The sequence below is a fragment of the Rhinoderma darwinii genome, chromosome 3 (genome assembly GCF_050947455.1).
Source record: "Rhinoderma darwinii isolate aRhiDar2 chromosome 3, aRhiDar2.hap1, whole genome shotgun sequence".
In the NCBI taxonomy this organism is placed as follows: domain Eukaryota; kingdom Metazoa; phylum Chordata; class Amphibia; order Anura; family Rhinodermatidae; genus Rhinoderma; species Rhinoderma darwinii.
Genome location: NC_134689.1, coordinates 95,934,392 through 95,957,550, shown reverse-complemented (window position 1 = coordinate 95,957,550; position 23,159 = coordinate 95,934,392). Strand labels below are relative to the sequence as shown.

Sequence of the window (23,159 nt, the reverse complement as noted above, 5' to 3'; positions counted from 1 at the left end):
CGTATTTTCAGACGTTTTTGGGTTTGCGTGTGAACATACCCTCATTCTAACCATACACTAGTGATTTTGGACTGCCAATAGGCAGGTTTAGACCATCTTCTACTGAGTGTTGGTGCCTTTTTGGGACAATAAGACCGATTATCTGTGGAAAAGTTGATCTGCTGGGTTGGATTTTTTTCAGTCATTGTTGGGTCCAGTCGTCTGAAAAATCTGCATCCCAGAATGAACATACTAACAATTATATACACTTCTCAAGTATCCACATAAACTTGATAGGATTTAGTTTATTTTTCGGATTTCAGGGGATTTCTGGAAAAAGTAATTTTTTTTATCCCCTCAATTTGAATGTGCAATGCAAATGTGTTTGAAAGGAATACATAACTAATAAATCGCTTTATGAAGTTTTATCCAAATTGCATGACCATTAAATGCAACTCATTCTTGAAGCTGTCACTTAACTGGTTGCCGACACAGGACGAGTATGCTCGTCCTGAGCGGCGAGCACTTCGCGCATTAGGACGAGCATACTCGTCCTGTGTGACAGCAGTCTCTGCCGTCTCTGTGCGCGCGATCGAGAGCGGGGCAACGGCTGTAATACACAGCCACGGCCCCGCTCTGACAGCGGAGAGGAGAGAAACATCTTCTCTCCGCTGTTAACCCTTTGAACGCCGCGATGACAGCTGATCGCGGCGTTCAAGGAGAGGGGACTTCACATTGATCGCGTCACAGAAAATAACTGTGACGCGATCAAAGCCCACAACTCGTATGGCCAGACAGCCCAGGGTCCAGTGAAGGACCCCAGGGCTGTCTGAACATATTTCCTGTTGTTAGGGCATACTGAGGTATGCCCTAACAACTGCCTGTGTACGATCAGTAACAGGCTAATGTACTGGCATATAGATCTATGCCAGTACATTACAGTTACAAAATAAAAATCAAAATGATAAATCCTTTTATGGGATTAAGCAAAAAAGTTAAATGAATGTAAAAAAAAAATAATGGTAAATAAATAAATAAAAAGTAAATAAAATACACAGAAATACACATTTTTTATAATAAATAAACTTTTTAAAATATAAGTCCCAAAACATGAAATAATATAGACATATTTGGTATCGCCACGACCGTAACAACGTGTACAACAAATGTATACCATTATTTATGATGATCGGTGTATGGTGTAAAAAATAAAATATTAAAACTGCTTCGCAACTGCTTTTTTTTTCTGCATTTTAATCTAATTAAAAATTTATAGAAATTAAACGATAATGTATTTGTACCAAAAAATGGTACGTACATAAAGTACAACTCGTCCCGCAAAAAACAAAGTCTCATACAACTATGTCGTACAAAAAATAAAAGCGTTATGAGCGTCGGGATGCAAAGAGGGAAATGTAAAAAAAATTGCTCTGTCCTCAAGGCTAAAATTGGCCGTGTCCTTAAGGGGTTAAAGGGGTTGTGCCACAAAAGACATGCAACCACTATCCACAGGATAGGGGATACATGTGTGATCGCTGGGGGACCGACCACTGGGGCTTCCAGCGATAAGGACAACGGGGAACCGATGGTCCCCCGAAGTGCTCCATGAGAAGCTTGGGACTTCCGGGTTCTGTGTCCGGCAGTTCCATAGAAATGAATAAACCACCGGTCACACTTGTGCGCATGTGTGACCGGCGCTCCATTAATTTCTATGGAGCTGCCGGATTCACAAGATGGAAACAGAACCCGGAAGTCCCAAGCTTCTCATGGGGGACTTTCGCTTCCCCGTTCTCCTTATCGCTGCGGGTTCCAGTGATCGGACCCCCAGCGATCACACATGTATCCCCCTATACTGTGGATAGTGGATGCATGTGTTTTGTGGCACTACCCCTTCAAAGAGGACCTATCACTTCTCCGGTATGGTCTATTTTAGTAAATACTTGTATTCCCCATGAAACAACAATTCTAGAACATATTTTCTTAGAACCCTGCACTGTGCTGTTCCTCTGTTTTATTCCTTCTAGAATTTTATAAATAAATTCACAATTGGGTGTTACCGTTACTTTGTCAAAGGGGTGCGTCCCTGCACAGTCTCACTCTGTCAGCACTGATTGGACAGTGTCAGTCTGTGTAGGGACACCACCCCCAACTGGTAACACCCAGTTGTCAATTTATTCATAAATTTCTAGGAGGAATAACAGAGGAACAGCTCAACATAGGGTTCCTCGAATAGATGCTCCAGAATTGTGATTTAATGGGGACTACAAGTATTTACTAAAATAGACAATTCTGGAGAGGTGACAGGTGCTCTTTAAGAAATGAGGTACAGTTGCCATTAAAGCTGCCATGGGGAAGAAAAGTCTGTGTATGGTCCCAGCCTTGCATGTGATTGTCAGCATTTTTTTACTAGTATATTGTAGGGATGCGTCGAAATTTTGATGCTGTGCGGAGGGCAAACGGTTCAATACCGTCAATTTATGTATTTCAATACTAAGCTGTGTGGCCGCACAGTTTAGTATTGAAGCGCCCACGATGTTCTCTTCCTTCAATGACCGCCCCGCTCTTAATTAGTACCGACCGCTTTACAGTAGGAGGGAGGACCACTCCTCCCTCCTTTCTTTACTGTCACCAATGATAATCTGAGAATGTGAGAAAGGGGCAGGGAGGGGACTGTCGCGAGCTGCACAGGGTTCCTGGTGGGGTGCCTATGTCGCTCGTGCTGCAGTGGACAGTGACAGACCAGCCCCATGCAGGTATTTGAACAGAGCAAAAGCTTGAAATAAAGGCACTAGTATTTTTTGCAGCCAGCATTGAGGAACACTGGGGCGTCAGTTAAAACAACGGACGTCACACAGACCTATGAAATTCAATGGGGCCATTCAGACATTCAGTGTTTTTCATGCAGCATGTGTCCGCTGCGTGAATCTCACTGCATGTCCTATACTTGGGCGATTTTTGCGCATCACGTCATCCGTGTGCTGTCCGTGATTCACGCAATAGTTGTGAAAGAAATAAGAAAAATAAAAACACCTCCTTCAGTTTTTTTGGGTGACGTAAAAAAAGGTGTGACATACGCGCGTAAAAAAATGCAGACGCGCACCATCTGTACACGGATGTCACACGGAACTGCAACACGCAAAATGTTGAATTTTTTACGCACGTAAAACTGACACGTTCGTGTGAATAAGGCCTAAGAGTAATTAACCCCATCATGTACCTCACACATTAACCCAATGTTGCTTGATGGGATCACTTACTATAATGATTATAATGGGCACCATCGGGTTAATGTGTGAGGGAAATGATGTGGTTATTTCACATGGCTGTGTTGGGTCGCTGGCTTTTCCTGGATCCAACATAGTTCAGAAAGCCGGGCTCCTAGCATCCTAGTTCTGTATGACGCTAGGAGACTCTGCCTCCCCGTGGGAATACTTACTGTCCTGTACTGAAAACATGGGACCGTATTCATGCAGGGAGGGAGGGTTTCTTCGTATCATTATAAATGTAAGGCGTCGGCACTACATACTGTTCTTTATCAATATCTTAAGTCAATATCTTAATTTAGTGCACGGAGGATTGTAGTTAATCCTGGCTAGTACATTACCAGTCCAAGGTTAAAGAAGTCTTGAGTATTTGTAATATCATGCAATTAATCATAAACTCGCCCACGCACGCCTTGGTTTTATGAACCACAACATTGATGTCATATGTTGACTCACACACAGGAAAAAGATTTCTTAATAATGATGTAATCTTCCCACATGCAGACAAGAAGACAATTGTTTGTAATTGTATCTTTTATATTCTGCTCATTGACATGTACAATTATTATTAGATCTTCTCTTTGAACGTGACTGCTAGGGAACGCTCTATATGCCCATGCTCCTTCGGCCTATTTCCCACAAGCGTCTATAATACGGATCTGTAATACAAACGTATTATGGATGGCTTTGCATCAGTATGTCATCAGTATTACAGATCTCTAAGGCCTCATTCAGACGAGTGTATTTAAATACAGATGTGAAATGGCGCACTATGCAGTGGCGTCGCTATCACCGGAGGGGGCTCCGGTGCTAGCAAGAGCCACGTTAACTTGTCAGTGGGATACACATACAAATTAATAGTATAGGCTGCAGGCCACGTTAAGCCTGCAGCCTATAAGGCGCTAGGAGTCGCGCAGGCTGGCGTATGCGGCCCACCGGAGAGGCAGTGTAGCGCTCCGTCTGTCGCAGGAACGGGGCAAGGTAAGTACAATCTTTTTTTTTTTTTTTTAAGGAGCTGTGGGGGAGGGTGGGTTGTGTAGCGCTATATAGAAGGGGAAGAGTGGGGCTGTGCACCGCTATATATAGGGAGGGATTGCTGTGTAACACTATTTACACAAGGGGAGGAGGGGGGGGGGGGCTGTGTAGCACTATACACAAGGGGATGGGGAGCTGTATAGCACTATATACACAAGGGGAGGAGGGGGGCTGTGTAGCGCTATATACAGGGGGGAATTGCTGTGTAACACTATATACACAAGGGGGCTGTGTAGCACTATATACAAGGGGATGGGGGCTGTGTAGCACTATATACAAAAGGGGAGGAGAGGGGCTGTGTGGCACTGTCTACATAAGGGGGCTGTGTGGCACTATCTACAGGGGGGCTGTTGCACTATCTACAGGGGGGCTGTGTGGCACTCTACAGGGGGGCTGTGTGGCACTATCTGCAGGGAGGCTCTGTTCGGCACTATCTGCAGGGGGGGTCTGTGTGGCAGGATCTACAGGGGGACTGTGGCAGGATCTACAGGGGGGATGTGTGTGGCACGATCTACAGGAGCTGTGTGGCACTATCTACAGGGACAGGGGTGTAAGAGAGGGATTCTTTCATTTGATGCCTATAATTGGTGTTTATAACTGTCTATTTTACTGCTGTACTTGTAATATTATAGTATTTAAAAAAGTAATTTAAAATAAGTTTTCTTATTCTCTTATTTAGTATGCTATATTAGCATTTACTGGGGGTATTACTTTTGGTCATCAGATCGCCCACCATTGATGGAGACTTGCCCTGCTCCCTAACTGCTCCGCTCAGGAGCTGTCAAGACTTAGAGGGAACATTGATCATGGACCGAACACGCTCGTGTAAATCTGGCCTTCATGTCATTATTTGTACGCTATTTTGTCAAGTTTTTATCCATATTAGGTTCCGCATTTATATCTGTACTTATTCATTATTCTCTTGCGTTTATTAGTTACTGCTATTTGTTTGCTGTTTTTACACAACGGATTAGGTATCTTAAGTCATATGGTCAAAATACGGATCTTAAATATGCATGTCTGAATGAGGCGTTGGGCTTAATTTAGAGCGTATTTTATTGATTTTTGCACGTGTTTCATGTGTTTTTATAGATGTAAATATGGAACCAAAAACGGATGAAAATTTCAACCTTGACAAAATACTGAACAAATACTGACATTAAAGCACATGTACATACAGACCATAAATGGCATTGTTGTCCATATCAAGTTTAGTGTCCCTTCCATATTAAAATATGCTCATCTGAACTGAGGCCTAATACGGATGGGAAGAGAATTGAATTACATAAGGCAAAAAAAAGGGTCAAAAAACGCGTGTGTGCAAAAACCACTTAAAAAAACCGGAGCTGATTTTTCGGGGCAGAATTTTATGCCTGCAAAAAAAACTCAGTGTGAACAGGGCCTTATACCTCAGGCAACTTTCACCTGCCATTTATATACTGGTAAGGCCTTATTTACACGAGAGTGTTAAACGTCCCACGGACCTTTGTAATTCAATGTGGCCGTTCACACAGCCCGTTGTTTCAACGGACCGTGTGAAGGGTCCGTGAGAAAATAGGACATGTCCTATTTTTTCACGCTTCACGCATCACTCCATGGACTCTCAACTATGGGGGATGCGAGACATCGCGTCCCGCAGCGGAGTACTACAGTTTTTCACGTCAGAGATGCGCAACGCTCGTGTAAATAACGCCCAAGTCAGTATTTTACATCCGTATTTGAAGGACAAAACAAGTAGCAAAACATAAATAGAAAAATTCTAATGGAAAGTTTCTCCCCTTTTGCGTGTTTTGGCCCCACTCCTGGATTTGGCTTTCAAATACTGCTGCAAAATACTGCCCTACAGAGCGTGTTTTTTTTTTTTTCATCACGGCAAAATTGCTATAGAACCGCTACTTGTATATTGACCCTTTAGGAGCATGTTTCATGTTTTCCTCATGAATTGTGCATGATAAAACAAATGCTGGGTTTCTCACTTGTAGTGGGCGCCAGAGTTTTTCGAATGTGACTGATAGTTGTGAATAAAAGAGACAGGTGGGACTGTGCTGTCATGTGGCTGTTCAGAAGTGCTGAGGTTGTGCAATTTTTAGTTCTAAATACAGCCGCCTTCCATGCTCACGCACAGGGACTCGCAGCCATGTGTCTTTCTCCTGATGTTTGTCCACTTGCCTATAGAAATGATAGTGTAGCTGTCATAAACTATGTACAATTATGACAGATAGTTATTTCATGACATTTTTATACTGGTATCTATGAAGCCTATTTAGTAAGTAGAGAAGTGACCGATTATACATACTGTAAAATGGAGTTGGTCAATGCAGCTGCTATGGGACCTATGAAGAGGGGCTCTTCAGATTGGTAGCATCCCCTTCTCTAGAGCTGGCTATAAATCAGCAGGATGCCCACTGTCGAGTGGAATCCCGTGGCAGTGTCATATCTGTGGTTATTGGCAGACCGCCCGTCGTCTGGCTCAGGGATAGGACAGTTGGATTTCAATCCTATTGTCTCCCTGTGATATCCTCTTCACTTACTCTAACCACAGAAATAACTTGCTCGTTCAACTGACCTTTTTAACAGAAAACCTATAAAGAAAAAATAGTTTGTCTTGTACTTGGTTATTCACATTTGAAGAGGACCTGTCGGCTCTCTTGACACATTGCTTTGTGTCATTCCTCTTGTTACTCCTCCTGAAAATGTATGAATGAAATGACAACTGGGCTTTACTTATTCCTTTTTTCAATAGGGCATGTCCCTACCGTATTCAATCAGTCCTGGTAGTGTTAGGCCTCATGCACACGACCGTAGCCGTGTGCACGGCCGTGATTTTCGGGTCGGCCAGCTGCGGACTGTCAGCGGACTGTCAGCCGCAGGCCGCCCGCACATGCACATGGCCGCGGCCATTGTTGTCAATGAGCCCGGACCGCAGAACCGGGCCGTAATAAGACATGCCCGTTCTTTCTGCGGTCCGGGCTCCCGGGCCGTGCACGGACCGCAAAAACTACGGTCGTGTGCACGGCCCCATAGAAAAGAATGGGGCCGCAATTCTCCCGTGGATTTTCGGGGGAATTGCGGCCGCAAAAACACGGTCGTGTGCATGAGGCCTTAGACTTTTAGGGAGATATCTTATTGATAAGGAGAATGGTAACACCCAGTTGTCAATTATTTCTACACTTTCTTATACAAATGACAGGGGAACGGCAAAATACAGTGTTCTAAGAAAAAATATTCCAGAATTGTCATTTTAATGGGGAGGTATTTCCAAAAATAGGAGAACTGACAGGTACTCTTTAAAGTGTACTTCCATTTTGGTATTACTTTGGTGAAAATATTAACAGACTGCTTATAGCGCTAAAAATGTAAAATACATAAACCGTGAACCGTCCGGATGCAGTATATATTTTATTCATTTTTGCCAAACCGCAATCCATAACTTTTTTTTATTTTTGTCTCGACATTGCTGTGTAAGGTTTCAAGATTTTTCTGTTTTGTCATTATTTTATGGTACATATGGCATAGTGTTTAATTTATGTGGAAATTATTTCATTATTTTTTTTTTTTCCTTTTTCCTTTTTTACATTGTTTTCTTTCTATTTTATTAAAATTGCATGTTATTTTTTGTATGGCTTCTTAAGTAGGTGAATACCGAGAATGTATATATTTTTTATGTTTAATGACATTTATTCAGGAAAAATATTTTTTTGTTTTTAAATAATGTTTATTTGTTTGTTTTTTTTACTTAATAATGACCTTAGACCAAGCTATTTTTTTTTTTCATTTTTCTATAGTCGCATTCAAAGAGCTATAATTTCTTTATTCTTCCGTCGACATAGCTGTATGAGGACTTGTTTTTTGCGGGTTAGTTGTACTTTTTAATGGCACCGTTTTGGGGAACATATAATTTTTTAATTAACTTTTATTAACCTTTTTTTGGGGGGGATAGAAAAAACCCTGAAATTCCGCCACTGTTCTATGCATTTTAAATTCACGCCGTTCATTGTGCAGCGTAAATAACATGTTACCTTTATTCTATGGGTCGGTACGATTACGGCGATACCACATATGTAGAGGATTTTTATGTTTTACTACTTTTGCACAATAAAAACTCTTTTTAACTATAATCATTTGCTTTTTGCATCATCGCTTTCCAAGAGCCTTAATTTTTTTTAATTTTCTGTCAATGTAGGGCTTGTTCTTTGTGGGATGAAACGTAGTTTTGATTGGTACTGTTTTGGGGTACATGGGACTTATTGATAAACTTTTATTATGACTTTTTTGGGGGGCAATGGAAAAAAATAACAATTCCGCTATTTGTTTTTTTTGCGTGTTTTTTTACGTTCACCTTGCGGTTTAAGTTACATGTTAACTTTGTTTGTGTCATTACGGTCGCGGCGATACCATATATGTGTCGTTTTTTAGTTATTTTTTGCACTTTTACTAAATAAAACCCCCTTTTATTTTTTTACTTTAATTTTTATTTCACATTTATTACTTATTTTATTAGTCCCACGTCCTAATAGGCATATGCCCATGGCAGACCTGGGGGCCTTTATCAGGCCCTGGCTGCCATGACACCAAATTGGAGGCCCGCGATTTCATTTGCGGGCTGCCGATGGGTGTGAGAGGGAGCCTTCTCACTCTGTAAATGTTTTAAATGCCGCTGTCGCTATTGACCGCGGCATTTAACGGGTAAGGGCCTGTTCACATCAACGTTGCCCTTCCGTTGAGGGATTCCGTCTGAGGTTTCCGTCAGGTTAACCTCTCAACAGAAAGGCAAATGGAAACCTTAGCTTCCGTTTCCCTCACCATTTGATTTAGTCAAAACAACGGAACCCTGTCACAACGGTGACAAACGGAAACCATTAACAACTTTTCTGTCACCAATGAAATCAATGGTGAGGGAAACGGAAGCTAAGGTTTCCGTTTGCCTTTCCGTCGAGGGGTTAACCTAACGGAAACTTTCGACGGAACCCCTCAACGGAAGAGCAACACTGATGTAAACAGCCGCGATCTAAGAAAATTTCGATCACGGCCGAGCCCCGGCTCCAGCCTGCACAGGACACCTGTGCAGGACTTAGACTAGGCCGCCGTGAAAAGGCGGAGACCTAGCCTAAGGCCCCTTAGTGACCGCCGGGAAAAGGCATATTGGTGGTCACTAAGGGGTTAATACAATATTTTTTTATTTTTTCTTTCCTACTGTTTACTTTATTTAAAGTTTTTATGTTGTGCCTCTGGGGGAAATACTTATGTATTTTAAGGCATTATGGCTGGTGCATATGCTGTTTGGGCATATATAGGGTCCCAGGGCAGTAGATGGTTGAGTGAATAAATGGAAGCATCGCAGGGGTATACGCTGGTTTAAGCTAGTTAAGGTTGGGTGCATGAGAAGCATTTTTTTCATTGCTTCTATACATACACAGTGCTCAATAAGTGCTATGAATAGAATAGAGCCAGCAAGCACTGTCACTGCCTCTTTTGGTCCCGCTGATAAGCTAATCACCAGGATACCGGTGACAGGAGGTTGCTGCTGGGACTAACTAAATGGGTCTGCCATTTACGCCTCATGCACACGACCGTGTGTGCCGTCCGAGTCCCGTCAGTGATCCGATGAAAGATAGGATATGTTCTATCTTTCCTCGGATCGGAGCCTCGGACCATTTTTCACGGACCCGATTCACTCGCTAAAGTGAATGGGTCCGTGAAGACTATCGGTTGCCACTCGGTTTCCGTCAAAAACGGCCCAAGTGGCACAACGGTCGTGTGCATGAGGCATTAGGCTACATTTACACGACAGTGAAGAAACTGATCAACTGTCAGCTTTTCATGGCCATTTTGCATCCGTTTGTCACCAAATTTTCATCCATTTCCAGTCCGTCTGTCCGTTTTTAATAGCCGTTTGCCATCCGTTTTTCACATGTAGATAGTGCCACACTCCCATATGGTGACACCACACCCCCTGTATATAGCGCACACCCTGCGTAAATGGCACTCCCCCTGTAGATAGCGCCACTGTAGCTTTCTGTAGGAGCGGAATCCCTCTGGCCCGGGATTCCGCTTCTAGAGGGATCCCTAACATCCCTGTCCATATATGGACAGAGACCTAAGGGGCTCTCTATAACCGCGGAATCCCCTGCCAGAGCGTCGGCATCGCTCTGGCAGAGGATTCCGCTCCTATGGGGAGCAACAGCGACGCTACCTACAGGGGCCGTGCTGCCTACGGGGGGGGGGGGGGTTTGCTATCTACATGGGTGGGTGCTATCTACATGGGAGGTGCTATCTACAGGGGGGGTCAGAGGGAGCCCCTGAAGTCACTGTCGATAAATGGACAGTAATATCTAGGGCTTTCCGGGGCTCCGCGCTCAAGGTAGCGCTGTGTCCGGGGAGTCACCAGCGAGGATCAGTTTTTACCGGCCGTTACAAGGATTGATTCCTGAAAAACGACCGTTAAAAACTAATCCACTGAGTTCTATGGGAGCTGTCAGACTGTAAAAACGACCAAAAATATTACATGTTCTATTTTTTGACATCCTGTGTTCACAGGCTGTTAAAAAAAAACTAAAAAAATTAAAAAAAAAACCATAAAACTCCACTGTTCTGAAAACGGCCGTGTGACGGCTGTTAAAAAAACGTCCGTCACACGACCATTCGTCTGAATGTAGCCTTAGGCTGCTTTTACATGTATTGCTGCTGAATTTCCACCTGGATTTACAGGAGGTGGAAAATCCTTAGTAAATTACAGCAGCAGCAAAGTGGAAGAAAATTTCTGTGCAAAAATTAACAATTTATTATATAGAATAGTTGCGCATTTGTTTCAGATTTTTCATATTGAGTTCAATGAAAAAGTGACATCCTGGAACAAATACCAAAAGTTGTTGTTTTATTTTTGCTGCAGAATAAGCTAGCTGCTTATACAAAGCAAAAATCACAAGCAGAAAAAAAAATCCCCTCTATTTCCACTTGAAAAAAAAAAAACAAAATATAAATATTCACCTCTTCTGGTGCTGCCGTAACAAAGTGTCCCTGCTCTCCTGGTTAGTCTTTCTGCAGCCGGCCTCCTGGGTTGACGTTTTGTCCAATCACAGGCTACAGCGGTCACACGGGACAAAATGTCTTTCTAGGAGGCCAGCTTCACAGAGACAAGTCGTGGGAGCAGGGATGCGTTGGGTTTATATAATCTAATTTTCTGAGACTAAATTTTGGGTTTTCATTAACTGTTAGCCATAATCTTGAACATTAAAAGAGTTTCACTTTTTGAATTGAATTACTGAAATTAACTTTTTGATGATATTCTAATTCATTGAGAAGGACCTGTATACATCAAGCTGACATAAAATGTCTATGTAACATGTATGTATGGGCAGCAATTTATTTCTGGGCACTCATTTCTATATTGGTGTCCTTTATTACTCCCTCGCCGTTCTGCAATATCTGGTTCCCCATAGCAGCTATTATATATAGACTGAATAAAAGTATAGTTAGACTTATGTATACTGATAAATACTTTTGTACATAATGCATGTGTTTAAGAGTAACCTGTCTGCTTTCTATTACAGCTGACACCAGGCAGTAAGGCTGAGTTGGCCGGAGTGAATGTTGGGGACTGGTTGCTACAGATCGATGGTGAAAGCACCACAGATATGACTCACATTGAAGCTCAGAACAAGATTCGAGCCTGCAGCAACAAACTAGCTCTAGCTCTGAGCAGGTAAGTAGCTGAGTACTTTAGGTGGAACTCTGACTCTTGTGGGACTACTAGCCCATGAGGCAAGCATGGACTCATCATTTTATGAAGTCTATAAGTTCAAAGGCAGCTTGATGTAGATATCGTCCTACACAGTGGCGTAACTACTACTGTAGCAGCCTTAGCGGCTGCTATGGGGCCCGCAGCATGAGGGGGCCCGTGCTGCCCGCCGTCACAGGCCCCCCCATGGCCGGAGGCTCCGCTAGCAGCCGCTATGGCTGCTACAGCGCGACACCACTGAAGGGGTTGTTCCTACAAAAGACATGCATCCCCTATCCACAGGATAGGGGATACATGTGGGATCGCTGGGACGCCCAGAAATAAGGAGAACGTTATCTACAGGGGTGGGCTGTATGGTGTTACCTACAGGGGGGCTGTATGGTGTAACCTACAGGGGGGGCTGTATGGTGTAACCTACAGGGGGGCTGTATGGCGTTATCTACAGGGGGGCTGTATGGCGTCACCTATAGGGGGGCTGTATGCCGTTACCTACAGGGGGGGCTGTATGGTGTTATCTACAGGGGGGCTGTATGGCGTTATCTAAAGGGGGGCTGTATGGCGTTATCTACAGGGGGCTGTATGGCGTTATCTACAGGGGGAGGGCTGTATAGTGTTCTCTACAGGGGGGCTGTATGGCGTTATCTACAGGGGGGCTGTATTGCGTTATCTACAGGGGGGCTGTATGGCCTTCTCTACAGGGGGGCTGTGTATGGCGTTATCTACAAGGGGCTGTATGGTGCTATCTATAGGGGGCCGCAGTGTGGCGGAATCTACGGCGAGTCACTATCTACAAGGGGGGGGTTGTGTGACACCCAGGGGAGCTATGGGGTCCAGTCTTTCCTAGTTACGCCCCTGGTCCTACATCTAGTAACATTGCATCAAATAAGCGGTGTATCATAGTGTCTTGTAACTATAGCAGTTGGTTATGTCAATGGACTATTTTAATGGGAGAATAATATTATCTTTATTTTCTCTATTTAGATTCTCAGTGGGACTAAGTAATCAGCCAAAGGTAAGTGTCTTACATCAGTATACTAGTATATAAATGGTGTGTGGGTGTTGTCTGTATGACTGTGAGGAGGGGAAGATATAAAGGCGGGGAACAGTCTACGGTTGTCTTGGATGTAGTTATTTTTATCCACTTTTATCTGACGTATTTTTATCTTTCCTCGCTTTCTTCATTTGAGTGGGAAGTCAACCTGTCTGCTTTATTCTTCTCTCCTGATCTATGCAATAACCTTATCCACAAATGCACACAGAGACTATCTCCTTCCCACTGTGACCCTCTGCCTAGCCTGGCACCAAATTATATGTACCCACTCTATCGACCTACAGTGCCTGCTTTCCCTCTTCCACTGCATTTCTGGATCTGTGACATGCAGGGTAAACAGGCGGTTTTATTCTAAGCTGCAGGAATGTATCTGGTGATCTCATGGGAACGTAAGGAAGATGGATTCCAACTAACATATTACTTGTGCCGTCAGATAGCTCTAACCTAGTTTCTCAATGGTATTACAAATGGAACTAAGCCGATATGCTGCGTGTGATTATGTCTTATAGGCATAACACTGATCAGTACATATGTGTTATATAGCATCATTCCAAAAAGTCATAGCTGCAAAAGCATAACAAAATCTGCAACAAGTCATAGCATGCAGCAAAATGCTTTCATTCAGTAACTTACTCTGCATAAGTCACGCTACTTTCTGAATCATTTGTTTATTGCTTTAACAGCATTTTAAATGCCTTTTTCATGGCCCTATAATTATAAATGTAAAGGTTTTAGGCCCTTTTAACTCCAAATAATAATATGTGTTTTGGAAAAAAAAAATATATATATAATTTATTTTTTGGGTACAAATATATTTATGAAGTATCCTATTGTTATTTTCTGGAATACCTCAGGAGAGCTTTTCTTGTTGTATAGGTCTTTTGTTTATTTTTAAAGAAATAAATACACAATATTTTTTCTTTATCATGGAAGTCAATAGTTTGATATTCTTTACATTATCCGTTTTTTCTGGAATGTACCAAAAAAAAAAATATAACATTATTCCCATGTGGAAATTCCCGTAGGCTTAATACTCTAAACGACAGCTTTGGTTGCTGTATTACTTTTACAATGCCATACATTCAGCATGCTGCCTTGTGATAAACACGCCACTGACCACTAAAACCCCATTAAAACTCCACAAATCAAATTGCTGTATATGTAGAAATTTTAATATTTGACTACGTCTTCAACTAATCTCTGACTGCAGCATTTTAACCCCTCAAAAACACCCCCAAAATAAATTTGTGAAAAACTGTTTTGCTTATGTGTGTGTGGAACCGGTATTAGGGCCTGTGCACATCACATTTTGGCGCAACGTTTCATGTATATGCCAGGTAAAATTCCTGACGTATACGTTAAACATAGACTGTGATGTATGCCTTAACAGTGGCATCCGTCACCATAGATTTTAATTGTGTGTATTTAACGTATGTCACAAATGGCTTAAATTTAAAAAGCCCATGACGTATACTTTAAACGTATACCTGTGACATATGCCATAAGTGGTATGCGTCACCCATAGGCTCCAAAGTTAAAAAAAAGTAAACCTTTTTTTTGAAATATGGACTAGCTTAGTCTACTACACTATACCATCCTCCAAAAAAAAAAGTATACTAATGTATACCAGCTGACGGAGGCCAAAAGGATATATGTTTTGAATAATGGAGACCTATGGACACGTTAAAATGTACGTCTGGAGCTTTCCCGATGTACACGCTAAACGTAGGGCAATGACTTGATGTGCACAGTCCCTTAGACCGGCAATTGTTTCTGCCACAGATAATCTGCAATCTTACTAGACCAGTGGCAGAAAATGCGCAAATAGACAATTTCATTTCATACTGTATTGTGCAAAAGTTTGGAATCTTCTTTTTGAAGATTTGATTTTTATCAAAGTACCATTAAATTGAATAAAAAATATAGTTGAGGCATTAAAAATGTTTCAAATCCCTATTTACTCCATAAAATAACTTATGTGCGGATTATTTTTCACTTATGACTGCAAAGCCCATGGCAAGCTGGATCAAACTGAAATAGAAAAAGTACATCAGAGTCTGCAGTATAAGAAGACACCTAAGTTGTGGCTTCCTTAAATAGTAGACGTCAAATACCAGTGTCATCTTCAACAGTAAAAGAAGATTCCAGAAAGCTGACCTAACAGGCAGACTTGTAGACCAAATGTCCTCAAAAGAACACGGACATTGGATAACGAGAATAGGGTTTTAAGGCCAACTGGGTATTAAAGAAAAGAGTAGGAATGAGTCTTAATTTTGAGGTGTTTCGATCAAAGAGGAGGACATATGAGATGTAGAGGAAATGACAGTATTCTGGAAATGTAAGCGTATGGAGCTGCATTGGTGCTACGAAGGTGGGAGCTTTACCGAGGAACACAAGCCATCCAAGGAATAATGAACTAGTAAAGTTAATTCTCTATTTTACGATTTCTGGTCGTACCCTGTGGTCAGTGCAAATGTCCTCCTACAACAGGACAATGATCTGAATATTCTTCTAAGCAAAATATTTGCTGAAGAACAAGTAAGGCGGAGTACTGACTGTGATGGACCATCCGGCGCAATCCCCAGATGTCATTCCCATGGAGTTCTTGTGGGATGAGCTGTACCATAAGGTCAGGGAGAAATGCCACACAAGGCTGTCACGTCTCAGGAATATTACCCCGAATATCTTTAAAAACGGCTAGAACGCATAACATCTGCAAGGCTACATATACTGCGAATGCAGGGTTCCGTGATGAATTATAAATTTTATGAATATGAAATAAATATATGACATTGTCAATATATTAACCAATAATTTCAGCTACATGTGCTGAAAAACAAAAGTATCAATTCCAAACTTTTGCACACTAATGTTATATATATAATGTAAGCTATTCCATTAAACGTAAATCTGAAATCTTATAGTAAGTTCTAAGCCCAGTACTAAATATTAATCACATTGAGGGGTAGTGCCACATTGTAGCTTTCAAATTACTATTGTGCATAGGGAATTGCTTATAAAGCAACTCCTTAAAAACGTCCTAAAATTGCTCCATTTTAGAAATGGTGCTATATGAAACCGCAGACTAAATTTACTATGTAGACTGAGGCTAACTTTATATAACACACTATAGGTGCTGAGAGGTCAGTGGTTTTCTATAATTTTTTAAATGGTACGTTTTCTGTAATAAGACTCTATTGGCTTTTGGTAGTCTGGTAGCCATGACATGTATGACAGATCCACTTTATAATGGATCAGGACAGATCTTATTGACTTACAATGGAATAGTCGGGTATACGTTGTTTTTACCAATAGAATAGAGGTGCACACTATATTATTGCCACAGCAATTAAGAGAAGCCTGATAGAGCAGCCCACAAAACCAGCGTGAATATAGGCAAAGCCTAAGTTCACACTCGTGGATCTTTGCAGTATTTATTTATTTTTTCTCTAAGGCCAGATTAACACACACAGCTTTTAGGTTCATTTATTCTGGCATTTTTAAGAGGTGTTTTTCACAGTAAAAAAAACTCTGAGGCAGATGTTTGTGTTGATTTATAGGAATATTTTAATACTTATTTTTTTTTTTTTTTTGTGGTGTCTTGTTAAAAACACAGCATGCTCTAGGTATGTCGTTTTTTTGTGGCGGTTTTCTCCATAGACGTCTATAGACTTTTTAATTTACCTTAAATGTCTAAAAAAACATTCAAAAACACATATTTTAGAAAATGCCATAAAAATGCTTCTCCACAGGATATGCCATAAATCTCCGTAAGACGCATGTCCCACTCTAGAATGGGGCCCCCTGATCCTCGTCCTGCTTTTTCCCACTGTCGCTGCACTCCAGCCACTGCGTTACGAGTTGGCCAGAAGTACAAAAACAGCCAAATTCACTGAGCTCTGCATTTTCTGTAACTTCAATGCATGTGAATAGGAGTTACGCAAGCAGCGTATGTTTCCATAACTCCCATTCAACTCTATACTAATATGAAAGTTACAGAGACCGCGTAGTTTAGCAATCTCGGCTGTTTCGCTATTCCCGGCCACCTCGTAACTCAGTGGCTGTAGCCCAGTGACAGCGGGAGAAAGTACTAGAAATAGGTGCGGCTTCTATCGGATATTTATGGCATGTCCTGAGGTGTTGTTTTCATGAGGTTTTAAGCCCAAAAAAATCAACAATGTAAACCCGACCTAAATATGATCTAAATTGATTGAAGAACTGAAATTGACATCAGTTTAGATCAGTTTTTTTTAATCCATCCGTCTGTCCGTGATGTTTTAAAAAAAAAGAAAACAAAAACCCAGATCATAATGGAAAAAATAAATACTTACACAAACTGACTCACTTTGGCATTCACTTGAGTCCCATTGAAATTAATAGGATCAGTTCAACAATCTCACGATAATTATATATTTTTTTTGTTTTGTTTCTACAAGTGTTAACTTGGCCTAAGGGCTTATTCACATGAACATTGTATACGTCTGTGTGACGGCCGTTAAAACATTGGCCATCACACTGATGCATGTATTTCAATGGATCTGTCAGAAAAGAAATGGATAAAATCAGAGGCATGGGGAAGTTGGATAGAGGCCCCGTGCCCCTCTATGGCAGCCCTATTCTCTCAGATTTCTGTTACATTCTTTTTGCCATTGAAGTTACAAGGGGTTGTGGGGTTTCAGCAAATTAATGTTATTTTCTTGTATATTTAAGAGATATACAATTTTCCAATATACTTTCTGCATTACTTCCTCATGGTTTTCAAGATCTCTGCTTGCTGTTATTCAGTAGGAACATTCCTTGATTACTTCCAGTGGATACAATTCTGTCCATGGACATGTGATCACACACAAGGGCACAACTCGTTACAATTACAGTATGTGTATCAGAGCTGTGTCGTTTAATGATCCCATCACCTGTGTGTCCATCACATGACCATGGTCACTGGAAGTAATCATGGAATGTTCCTACGGAATGACAGCAAGCAGAGGTTTTGAAAACCGTTAGGAATTCATAAAAGAAAGTATATTGGAAAATTATATAACTTTTAATAATACAAAAAAAACAAAAACTTTAATTTTCTGAAACTGGACAACCTCTTTAATAGGGCAATTGAGCATAACGGAAAGCATCCTTTAGGATTTAATATACATTCTCCCCAGATCTGTTGGGGTAGACGCTGGTTAGGTAAATTAATGTGACCCCTATTTTGCTATGGATATGTTTTTTTTGTTAAAATAAACCATTACAATGATTGCTGCTTTACATAATACAGTCTCCTTTGTCGTTTTTCAGTTTATTATGTTTTTGAATTGAAGCTCCCTGTGTTCTAATTATGTCAATGGGGAGATTTATCAAAACTAATGGAAAGAATTTTTGGGAGAATTGTCCATAGCAACCAATCAGGTTGTTAATTTATTTTCTAAAGGGCCTCTGAAAAAAAGAGCGTTTTTTTCTGATTACATCCTCTGGACCACTTACTTTTTTCCCTTGTTTTACTAAATCTCCCCATATCTGTCTACCTTATAACATTGCATGCACTAATCTCATAGCCAGCCAGGCTCTTTTCTAATAACATTGTCTCTAAATTAATATGGCAGCAAAAATTGTGGGGTGGGTTGGATGGGGCACAGATTGCTCAATATAGCTGCATGATGCCTGGTTTGTCCCCTTGTCTTCTCCCAAAGGGTGTGATTACTCCTGATAATCAAGGCGCGAAGTATAACTTCTCACCGAGTTCATCTCTCAACAAAACCGCCCGACCATTTGGTGCTGGGACACCACCCCCAGACAACTCTCGGGCAGCTCAGGTTACCAAGACAGTGACATACAACCCCCCTCCACCATCCTATACCACCAGTTCGACACCCCAAGTCCAGCAGCAGAACGGGTATGTGAATGTCTTTGGCATATAAATGAACAGTGGCACCCTGCATTTTTAATGGTCAACTGAGCAGTCTGGGACAAGGCATATAGACAAAAGGTGTTAGCGTCAGTCCATAGCAACCAATTAGATCACTTATTTTAGATCTCCCATTTTAAAAAGATTCTAGCTGGAACCTAATTGGTTGTTGTTGGCAACGCTGACAGTTTTTTGTCTCCACAGTTTTTATGCAAATAGTCTGCGTAGTAGACAGATAAATTTTTGGCTAAACATTTTATGACATTTAGGCCTTATTCACACGAACGTGTTATACGTCCGTGCTACGCACGTGATTTTCACGCGCGTCGCACGGACATATGTAAGTGAATGGGGCCGTTCAGACTGTCAGTGATTTTCACGCAGCGTATGTGCGCTGCATAAAACTCACGACATGTCCTATACTTGCCCGCGTTTCGTGCAGCACGCACCCATTGAAGTCAATAGGTGCGTGCAAATCGCACTCGGCACACGGAAGCATTTCCCGGTGCCGCGCGTGATTCGCGCAACAGTAGTAAAGAGAATGAATGAAAACCGAAAAGCACCTTGTGCTTTTCTGTTTGTAAACATAAAAACAGAGTGTCATCATGATGCCGGCTGCGCAAAAATCATGCAGCCACGCACCATACGCTGATGCCACACGGACCTTTTGCGCGCGCAAAACGCAGCGTTTTTTGCGCACGCAAAACGGGCACGTCCGTGTGAATAAGGCCTTAAGGAACTGGTCCTCAGACCAAGCTCCTTTTGAGCTGTAGAATGACTTCGGAAAAGTGAACTAATGAATGTAATTGATCAGACTAAATGGGAAAAAGTGGGATTCATCTCCCCATAAAAGTACACATTTATTCCTATTTGAAGTTATCCAGGCCAGAAACTAGAAATTAAATTTGCCTGATTAGACTTTCAATAATTTGCTAATTATTTTCTTTACTTCTGTGGCTGTTGGGGTACATTGGGTGAATTCATTTGCCAGGTTTAAGATTAGATGTTGGCAGAAAATAAAATAAATATATGGTAAATGGGTGTACTCGTTGTATTTTATTCAGCTGGCAAATTTGTGACTTAGTGAAAGAATTTGCGCATCTGTATTCAACGCTAAAATAAAGTGTGTCATTACCCTTTACCCTTTAGTGTATGTGGCAAGCTGTTTTTCAGCCCTCTATTTTTGGACTTTAGGAGGCTGCTTAAAGGGGTATTCCCATAATAGACCTTTATGGCATATCAACTATAAGTACCCTTTAAGCACCATTACATCATGTTCCATCAATGTAAAGGGGCCTGTACTGATAAAAGGTTCTTCTTAGGATATGTTCACAAGCAGCAGACTGGTAGGAGACATTTTTTCAATTTGCTGCTTGTGAGCATACTCTTAAAGAGGCTCTGTTACCACATTATAAGTGCCCCATCTCCTACATAAGGAGATGGGCGCTATAATGTAGGTAACAGCAGTGCTTTTTATTTAGAAAAACTATCTATTTTTACCACTTTATGAGCCATTTTTAGCTTTATGCTAATGAGTTTCTTAATGCCCAAGTGGGCGTGTTTTTACTTTAGACAAAGTGTGCATTGTACAGAGGAGTGTATGACGCTGACCAATCAGCGTCATACACTCCTCTCCATTCATTTACACTGCACTAGCGATATAGCTATATCGTTATGTGCAGCTACATACACAAATACTAACATTACTGCAGTGTCCTGATAATGAATATACATTACCTCCAGCCAGGACGTGATGTGTATTCAGAATCCTGACACGTCTGAATCTTTTCTGTGAGATTTTCAGCAAGGCAAACGTAATCTCGTTTACATCGTAATCTCGCGAGATTACGTTTGCCTTGCTGGAAATCTCACAAAAAAGATTGAGATGTGTCAGGATTCTGAATACATATCACGTCCTGGTTGGTAGTGATGTATATTCATTATCAGGACACTGCAGTAATATTGTTATAGTGTGTGTATGTAGCTGCACATAACGATATAGCTATATCGCTAGTGCAGTGTAAATGAATGAAGAGAAGTGTATGACGCTGATTGGTCAGTGTCATACACTCCTCCTGTACAACGCCCACTTGGTCTAAAGTAAAAACACGCCCACTTGGGCATTAAGAAACGAATTAGCATAAAGCTAAAAATCTCATAAAGTGGTAAAAATAGATCGTTTTTCTAAATAGAAAACACTGCTGTCACCTACATTACAGTGCCGATCTCCTTATGTAGGAGATGGGGCACTTATAATGTGGTGACTGAGCCTCTTCAAAGATAATTTGTCACCAGATTTCACTATACAAACTGCATACATTAGTAAATAGATCTCTTAGATGAAAATCCATCTCAGAATAGCTGTATAATCCTTTTCAAAATGTTCCTGCCTGATATTAAAATTTTCATTATATGAGACCAAGTATATGCAACCACCTAGAACTGACAAGCTGCTATTAGTGTCACTCCCCCCTGCACCATGCTGAAATATTGCACATGCTCTATACAAACGGCAGTATTTCTGGCTTTGTAGTGAGAGAGACCGTCTTCTAGTAGCCGTTTTAGTGTGGAATTACAGGTGCTAACGTCATCTACTGCTTTTGTTTACTACAGAGCCAGGGCCTGCAGCTTATATCCTGTGGGGGAGGAGGAATACTGATAGGAGCTTGTCACCTTCTATATATATATATATATATATATATATATATATATATATAATTATTTTATATACTTGGTCTTATGTGTCTACTTGGCCTCATAAAGTGCTTTTTTAATGTCAGGCAGGAAAACTTTGAGAAAGTATTATACAGCTATTCTAACATGCATTTTCAAAGTAAGTACACCAGATTCATCAGGTCTGAGAGTCCTATTTAATAATTTATGGCGTTTGCATTGTGAAATCTTCTGACAGAACCTCTTTAAAATCTGGCAATTTGAGAGCATACACAAGATAAAGATTCAAAAAATTCAAACTTAAAGGAAAACACTGCTTTTCTACCAACGATACCGAGTTGAAATCTACATAAAATGTTTAGTAACTTTGCTTGCTTTTAAGTTACATGTTGTTTTCTTCTCCATTTTTATCTTGCGCTAAGTCAGATCACAGTATCATGGTTAGAAATAAAGCTGTTAGCTTAGTGTAGCTAATCTGTAGTCTGTTTCCATGGGCAAACCGCAAAATGTTGAAAGCCGCTCTTGGGAAAAAAATGGAGATCGAAGACTTGATCTAATTGTAGTGGTAAAAAAATAAAGTCATAAATAAAGCAAGAATTTTTTTCCACAGCCAGTGGACCTCACTTTTTATACTGCACGAGAAAAAAATATAACCTGAATTCTGGTTGCCATGAGTAACAAAGGCACATTTCTTCTAAACAGTTGTTATAAATATGAATATATTTGCCTGATTCCATGTTATATTAAGTGTTTTTGTAACCTTGAGAGACCTTACACTACTACAGCACACTAACACCAGTATGGCGCATGACGTTGAAGAGTCAGTTTTGGTTTTCATTATACACCGCCTAATTATACAAATGAATTGACTTTGACTGCATGCCACTTCGAACAATTTGTATGTACAATTTAGGCTGGGTTTACTGTTGTTTGCTTTATCTTTTTTTTTGTTAAATGAATAAACAAACTGAACATGACCATTTGTTTCCACTGGGTCAAACTACTGCCAAAGGTCATTAATCTTTATTATGTCCATCATGAACAGTTGGTAAATTGGGTAACATCAGTCCCAGACTTAGAAAAAAAATCATACTACAAAAAACATGGAAAAGGATGACCGAAATAGTGTGGACCCAGCCTAGACAGCAGAGTCCACATACAAATAAGGTCTAGGGAGGCCTACTGTATATACAAAGCTTTGTGATAAAGCTTTGAGCTATTATATTTAGGTTTTATTGTATTAAATAAAGTTCTAGAAAGGTGCCAGAAATCAGGGTTAATTCACATGTACAAATATCAAAATGTATTATTGTTGAGTACTTGTAGAAAGCAAGTCAAACTCTTTTGTGAGAACTGTGCTTTTATATTAATAATCCGCTATTGTGTTTTTGTTTTTCTTTTTCACTTTCTTTTCCCTGGAATGTTTCAGTCATACTGTATTCATCTACATACATGTGTTTTGAAGACCAAAGAAGGATAAAAATAAGAATACATATGAGGGAAAATATGCAGTGAAACAAT

The 23,159-nt window shown here is 40.8% G+C and overlaps 1 protein-coding gene across 5 annotated transcripts in view; it reads left to right on the top strand.

Moving 5' to 3' along the window:
* The window catches only part of PDLIM7 (PDZ and LIM domain 7), a 122,877-nt gene that overhangs the window by 35,082 nt on the left and 64,636 nt on the right, over window positions 1-23,159 (top strand). For 3 of the 5 annotated variants that reach the window (XM_075856491.1, XM_075856493.1, XM_075856492.1), the window contains exons 3-5: window positions 11,828-11,979; window positions 12,997-13,027; window positions 18,751-18,953. In XM_075856491.1, the coding sequence (XP_075712606.1) occupies window positions 11,828-11,979; window positions 12,997-13,027; window positions 18,751-18,953 (386 nt within the window). Of the gene's footprint in view, window positions 1-11,827; window positions 11,980-12,996; window positions 13,028-18,750; window positions 18,954-22,248; window positions 22,550-23,159 lie in introns of those variants that run through there. The other 2 variants (XM_075856496.1, XM_075856494.1) reach the window with 2 other exon arrangements.